Source organism: Triticum urartu, unplaced genomic scaffold (genome assembly GCF_003073215.2).
Source record: "Triticum urartu cultivar G1812 unplaced genomic scaffold, Tu2.1 TuUngrouped_contig_1148, whole genome shotgun sequence".
NCBI classification, from domain to species: Eukaryota; Viridiplantae; Streptophyta; class Magnoliopsida; order Poales; family Poaceae; genus Triticum; species Triticum urartu.
Window position 1 is genome coordinate 14736 of NW_024111565.1, and position 6646 is coordinate 21381.

The window sequence follows — 6646 nt, forward strand, 5'->3', positions numbered from 1 at the left end:
GCGCTACCTCGCGATTTTGAGGTAGTTGTGATCGTGCATCCTCTACCACTTGGTAGCTCAAGGATGACAAGACTTGTCTTTTCTGGTTTGATCACCGGATCAATGGCCGATACACTGCGGAGCTTGTGTCTCTTGTCTTCGCCTTTGTCCTCGGACGACGCGACAAACGAAGGACGGTTGATAATGGATCCGTGACATCTACGATGCTCTCGGACCTACGGCAACGGTCTAGTACGTCGATCTCTAGCGGCTTCTACGTCACACCACCCTTTCCCCGATCCCCGACCAACTCATGCCCTCCTAAAGCAATGTTGGTCTGCCAACCGACTAACTAGGCGGGCTTCCACACGTGCCTCACTGCATCCTTTGTGACCAGGAGCCAGAGTGCATGCAACACATCCTCACTGGCTGCTCATTCTCCTGCCAAGTTTGGCATGAGGTGTACAATTTCCAATCCGTTAAACAACAGATTTGGAGCAGTAGTTTCGCAAATCTCTCCATCACGTCCAAATCCAAACGAACAGAACAAGCTAGAATGGTAATTGGCATAATCAGGTGTGTTTGCCCTCTGAAACAGGGGAACCGAGTCTAGAAATGGTTAGGTTAAATCAAATCAACGAATACAATGTGTTTGCCCGCTGGCTATACACATACCACAGAGTTCAGCGTCTCCTCTCCCGGGAAGTAGCCACGTACGTACAACAGCAACCCGAGCAAAGCAAAGCAAGTTCTTGCATGCACATGTCGGGCGGAGAGCAAGGAGAGTAAAATAATGTGTAGCTGATCAAACCATCCTGTTCATTCGTCCTTTTCCCGTCCTCTAGAATTGCTCGATCCGGTCTACTGTATATGTGAGGGATGAACGAGTCCGGCCGATGCATCGATCGAGCCGGTGATGATCTGTGCACTCCAATGTCGATCTCCAATACGTACGAAGTGCACTCCTCAGATATGTACATTGCCATGCCATCTTGGATCGATTGGTTCCCGTTGTTGCTTTGATCGATCTGTGCTGGCCTGGCTCTCTCGAGATGACAATGGCGTACGATCAGTGACGCGCGGAGGGGCTCCTTACGCCGCCGGTGAGGCTGTCCACGTAGGAGAACTTCTTGGGGGCGAGGCTTGGCGCCTTCTTGAGCAGCATGGCCTCGCCGGCCTCGTCGAGCGTGCCCTCCTCCTTCTTCCTCATGAGCTCGTCCTGGTCGAAGTGCCATCCCATGAAGTCGTACAGCGTCATGGACGCCGGCGCCTCGTTGAGCTTCTCCAGCTCCTCCCTGGCGTCCAGCTTCCTTGGCGCGTTCATCTCCAGCTGCCTCCGAGCCGCCTCGCTCGCCGTCAGGTTCGTGGCCGCCGCGTCCGCACCCAGCACGTCCTCGATCCTCGAGATCACGCTATACGCCAGGCTCTCTAGGACGCGCGAGTAGCTCTCCAGGAGCGCGTAACCAACATCCTGCCAATGCAACTTCACCATCAACAACCAACGAGCGAACCATCACATGCATGACGCATCATGAATGGTCGGGAAGGCGCAGGTATGTACCCTGTTGTATTGGATCTTGGAGATGTCGAGCTGTGACTGTGGGGCTCCGGGGAACTGAAGCTTGAGGAGGTGGAGGATGGTCTCGGCGCGCTCCTCGAACTGCTCGCGCTTCTCGAAGCTGATGATGGAACCCCAGGAGGACTTGGCGTCCTTGGTCTGCATCTTGCGCTTCCAGATGATGGTGGAGGCCTCGATGCGGTTCTTGAGATCAAGCACCTTGTGCTCCGTCGACAGGTCCACCCCTTCCAGGAACTCGATCGGATCGAACTCCTCGTCGGTGATGCTCCGGTAGATGGCGTCGCCCAGGCTCGTCTTGCCCTTCTTGGGGAGCGACTCGATGTAGATCTCTGGGATCTCCATCTCCACCAGCACCTGCGCGTTGATGGCCATGGCGGCCTTGAGCACCTGGTTCACGCACTCCTTCTGGTACTGCAGCCACTTGCGGGTCACATCCGACAGGCCCTCCGCCGGCACCTTCACCGTCGGCATCCACCACTTGTCGTCGTCGCGCTTGTTGTCGCCGCCCTTCTCGTACCAGAACTCGGTCTGGTCCACGAAGTTGTCCATGTAACCCTGCATGCATGCCGCCACCAAACATTCATATTCGTGCATTACGACCATTACTTTAGCTCAGTTCAGGATCTCTCTTGGTCCAATCAATCCATACGTAGTAAGTAAATGATTGGTAAGGGCATCTTCAAGACGGACCGTAAACCTTTCACAATTATTTGGATGATATTGTCCGGACCGCAGAAACTATGCAACGCCGATTTGTATCGGTCCGCGAGACGGTTCGAACATAATTTCTCCTGAAAATCAGAGACAAAAATGTGGAGGTTTGCAGGAGTCTGGATCCCCAAGCCCGCTTCTGACCGTCCGACCCACCCAAAACTCGTCACCCACCCCTCCCACGTTTTTCTTCTGAAGCACGCATCGCTTACCGCGTCGCATTCATGCCGGCTGAGAGCACGCAGAGGTCGGCATTGATGCCGTTATGTGACCAGAGGAGGGAGGGCGGTGCTGACCGACGCGACCTCTCGACAGCCGCCACTTCAATGCGGACGCATGTTACCGAGGAACCAACTCCATTCGATGTGCCGCATTGAAGCGGCTGACTGACCCTTCGCATGGCCTGGGCGCAACTATTTAAGCTGCGCTCCGGCGCCGTTCACACCGCATCCTTCTTCTTCCTCCCCCTCCTCCTCCTCCTCCTCGCCCACCCCCCTTACATCTCTGGCGAAGGGCAAGTCCTGGGCGTCGGCGCCGGCAGACGGTTCCCGGGCTCGTGGAGACGCCGCCCTAGGACTCCGAGGCGGGAGGAGGTCGTCAACTCCTCCGGCGACGAGGAGGACCAGCATCCACCGCCGCCACCACCACAATTCGCACCATCGGTGCGGGGCTAGGTCTACGTCGGCATCGATGCAGAGTTTGAGGAGCAAATGGAGCCGGTGCTCCGTCGCTCTGTCATCCACACCAACGGCTCGGCTCCGCCACCGGGGAAGCTCCTCCCTGTGATGCCGGAGCCGACATCCCCTCCACGCTCTCCGCCGCCGCGTCAAGGAAGAGTGGTTCTCGCCGCCGCCCCGGCGCGTTGTGAAGGAGGAGCGCCGCTGGCCACCGCCTCGGCGCGTCGTCAAGGAGGAGCACCGCTTGCCGCCGTCACACCTGCCCAAGGCACGTGGGCGCATTCCGCACTACCTCTGCGGCAACTCCTTATCGTCGTCCCGGAGCGCCAAGACGGCGCATGAGTACGTCGACCGGGAAAGGCGCTAGTTGGACTCTGTCGATCCTAGTTCTCAGACTCCGACATCCCGCCGTCGCACATCGCGGCGGACCCAAACGTGGCATACGCCTAGGCCCTGGATCGCTCCGTGACGACGTCTGAGACGGCCAAGCGCCGTCTCTGCCGCCTCGACAGGGAGATGGCCAGGTACGACGAGGAATGGTCCCTCACCGAGATCGCCGCAGCCACCAACGACGGCGCGTCCAACAACCGCCGTCCTCTCCCCCAGCCCACGTCCTCGGTGGCCGCGGCTTAAGAGCATCTCCAGCCATTGAGCCCCCAGGAGGCATTTTTTCGCCCCTTGGGGGGCTGCCGGCGCAACATTTAGTCCGGGGATGAAAAATTATCCACTCGTTGCCCCCCACGCACGTACCTCCTGCTGCTCGCCGCCCTTGCCGGTCTGCCGCCGCGCAGTCGCGGACAACATCGCAGAGTCCATCCCCTTCGCCAAGGAGGTCGCCGACGGCGCCGAGGCAGCCAAGCGGGCAGGGGGCGCGGCCAGAGGCGAGGCGGGGCGCGCAGGAGGCAGCAATAGCGGCGCAAGTAGCAGGCAGGGCCGCGGCCAGAGGCGACGCGGGGTGCGCAGGAGGCAACAGCAGCTCGCAAGTGCTCGTGGGGGCACGACCAAGCGGGTAGGGGGCGCGGCCAGGGGCGCACGACCGCGCGCGGGAGCGAAGCTCTGGCCATGGCGTCCGAAGCGCTGGCCGGATGAGCAGTGGCAGCAGTGCGGGCGGGCGCGGGGTGCCGCAACGTCTGGCTCGGGCGCGGCCAGGGGCGCGTCGGGCGCTGCAGTCGCGGACTCGTTGTCCCGGCCGTCGCGCGCTCCAGCGAGCTCCGCCCACGTCGTCCCGGCCACGTCGTCCAGGCGGGCGTCCACGGTCATGCCCGCGCTGCTCCGCCTGGCCGCCACTGGTGTAGGAGGCCGTCCGCTCCCTGGCCTCCAGCTCGGCCTCGATGGCGGAGGTTGAAGAAGCACGACCGCGACCGCGCGGTGGCAGAGGTGCGCAGGCAGCGAGCAGCAGTGAGCCGGCGTCCGCGTGCAGCGAGCTTCGGCCCGGCCACGCCACGGCCACACACCGGCAGACGAGCTCCCACGGCGTCAGCGACGAGCTACCGCGGCTCCGGACGCGCACGCGCAAGCAGCCACGTAGGGCGGCCCCGGCGGCAGGCACGACGGCAAGAGACGGCGAGCGGCGCAGTTGTTGGAAGAAAAGACGAGGAAAGAGAGAGAGCTCGTGCGTGTCAGGTGAAAAGTGAGAGGAGAGAGATTGCATGTGGGCCTTTGCATGGATAAACATATCGCCGGCGCTCCCAGATGCCTCTCAGGGGGCTGGGTTTGGGGTGGGACTGCAGGCGCTAAAATTTGACGAATTCGGCGAAAAAGGTGATCCTAGGGGCGTGAGTGGAGACCTTTTTCATTGCCGACGATGAAAAAGTGCTTCTGAGGGCCTCTTGGTGGACTAGTGGAGATGCTCTAATTGTGCACGACGCAAGAGGAGGTGGAGAGGATCATCCGTGAGCGTCAGGCGACCACCGGGAAGCATTGCCGCGACGCCACCACCTTCCGCCGCCCCAAGCGCGACGACAACTCCTCCAACGGCGACAGGCAACGATGATGGAGGAGGAGCAGCCGGCCAGCCCGGCATTGGCTAGTATATGATAGTTCAGGGTCTTAATTTTAGATTTTTAGTTTATTGGATGAAATTTATGTATAAATATCCACTTTAAATGAAATCTGGCATGTTTATATTAAAATTCAACCTTTCTGATTTAATTTCTGCCGTTGATTCGAGTTACTGTGAAAATGTATGCGGTTAGTATTGGATGTCGACCTTCCGTATTTGTATCCGCAGACTGATTCCCTATACGTAGATGAATGCGGGAGGTTTTTTGCATGTTGCCGTTGGAGATGCATAATAAGCTAATAGCACTTACAATGAGCATGGCGTCTAGCTTGCGCAGAGCGGGGATGTTCATCTGCAGGTCGCGACGCTGCGCTGTCGACATGATCTGTGGATAGGAAAGGAAAACCCCAAGATGTTACAATGATAGATACTATTAGTCAGATGGAAAGAAGAGCTTGTTACCTCCATGGTAGTGCCGTTCTCGGCGGTCTGTCTTGTCGGGACAAACTCGACGATGTGGTCGGTGACGGACAGCAACCAGCCGACCTCCTTCTTCCACCGCTCCTTGGTGTCCGGCGCCATGGGTTCCAGCTTGCGGTGCTCCCCAAAGACGGACGCGGCCAGGTTGGTGATGGCGTTGGACAGCGCTAGAGCCGACGGCACGCCTTTCCCGGTCCCTGACATGTCCTCTCCAAGCAGCAGCTTCGCAAATCTCTCCTTCATCACGTCCAAATCTGACCAAACAAAACAAGCCAGAATGGTTAACTGGCACAATCGCATCGACCAAATTAACTGGCACCTTATAACTAATTAAAACGCAGTTTAGCGAAATGAATCAATCAAAACTGGCGTGCCTGAGGGCGGCCCGTCGCGTGCGAGACGGGAGCGAGGCGCCGTCCGGCCGTTGGGCAGCGGGGGAGCACCCCCGCCGCCATTGCCACCGGGCTCTTGCATCTCCGCCGTGTCGCTTTCTGTACAGCTGTTGCTCTCTTGCTCCTCCTTCCGTAGGTGGGTGTGCGAGTTGCTCTTGTCAAGGCTATGCCGCCGGAGGAACCGCACCATCACCCAGCCCACCGCCTCGAGCTTGACGCGCAAGGCGTGGGCACGTTGGCCCCGGCGGTCGTGCACCGCCGCGGCTTCCCGGAGACCAGAGCGATAAGGCCGCCGCCGTGACGAAGAACAGGATCAGCAGCACCCGGTGCTAGAAACGGCCGGCGTCCTCTCCTCACCCAGGAACAAGGACAAGAGCCGCAATAACGATCGTTGATAGATCTCAGGTTAGACCAAAGAGGACCAAACAACACAATGGGCAGAGAGAAGAAATCAAGAAACAACAGCGAGGCGCGGGGACATGTCGCGCACTACTGCTGCGGCCGGCATTGCATTGTATTGTACGTGGAGGAGGGAGGGAGGTTGGCAGGTCCGGCCCCGAAAAAATTAAAAAGGGGCGCGGCGCCTGCCTAATTTTAAGCAGGGCGCGAACGTGGGGTGGAGGGCAGGGGTCGACGATGATTAAATCCTTCTGATGCGTGGCCCAATTTCTATGGGTGGTCGCCGTGGCATTGCCCTGTTTGGAGGAGAGCCCGGGAAATGGGCAGAGAGGAATGCTCCCGCCCACTCCTTGCCTTGCTAAGGGGATGTTTTCCTTATAATTATTATAATATAAAATAAAGCGTGGCTAGATTGATTGATTTGCTT

General features: G+C 58.8%; 1 protein-coding gene across 1 annotated transcript; it reads right to left on the minus strand.

Annotated features, from left to right (window-relative positions):
- Window positions 1–551: 551 nt before the first annotated feature.
- LOC125526638 (rho guanine nucleotide exchange factor 8-like) lies at window positions 552–6432 on the minus strand. Its single transcript, XM_048691289.1, has 5 exons — window positions 5803–6432; window positions 5411–5682; window positions 5259–5333; window positions 1541–2113; window positions 552–1450 (listed from the first exon to the last, which is right to left on the minus strand). Exons 1-5 carry the CDS (start codon window positions 6008–6010, stop codon window positions 1049–1051), a joined length of 1530 nt encoding a protein of 509 aa, XP_048547246.1. The 5' UTR covers window positions 6011–6432; the 3' UTR covers window positions 552–1048.
- Window positions 6433–6646: the final 214 nt, after the last annotated feature.

What these genes read in the sequence shown, in the direction of transcription:
- LOC125526638 (XM_048691289.1), bottom strand. Translation starts at nt 6,010, where the DNA reads ATGGTGCGGTTCCTCCGGCGGCATAGCCTTGACAAGAGCAACTCGCAC. An exon ending in AGAACGGCACTACCATGGAG is followed by an intron (nt 5,334 to 5,410) that starts GTAACAAGCTCT and finishes TCCTATCCACAG; the next exon opens with ATCATGTCGACAGCGCAGCG. An exon ending in AGCTAGACGCCATGCTCATT is followed by an intron (nt 2,114 to 5,258) that starts GTAAGTGCTATT and finishes GCATGCATGCAG; the next exon opens with GGTTACATGGACAACTTCGT.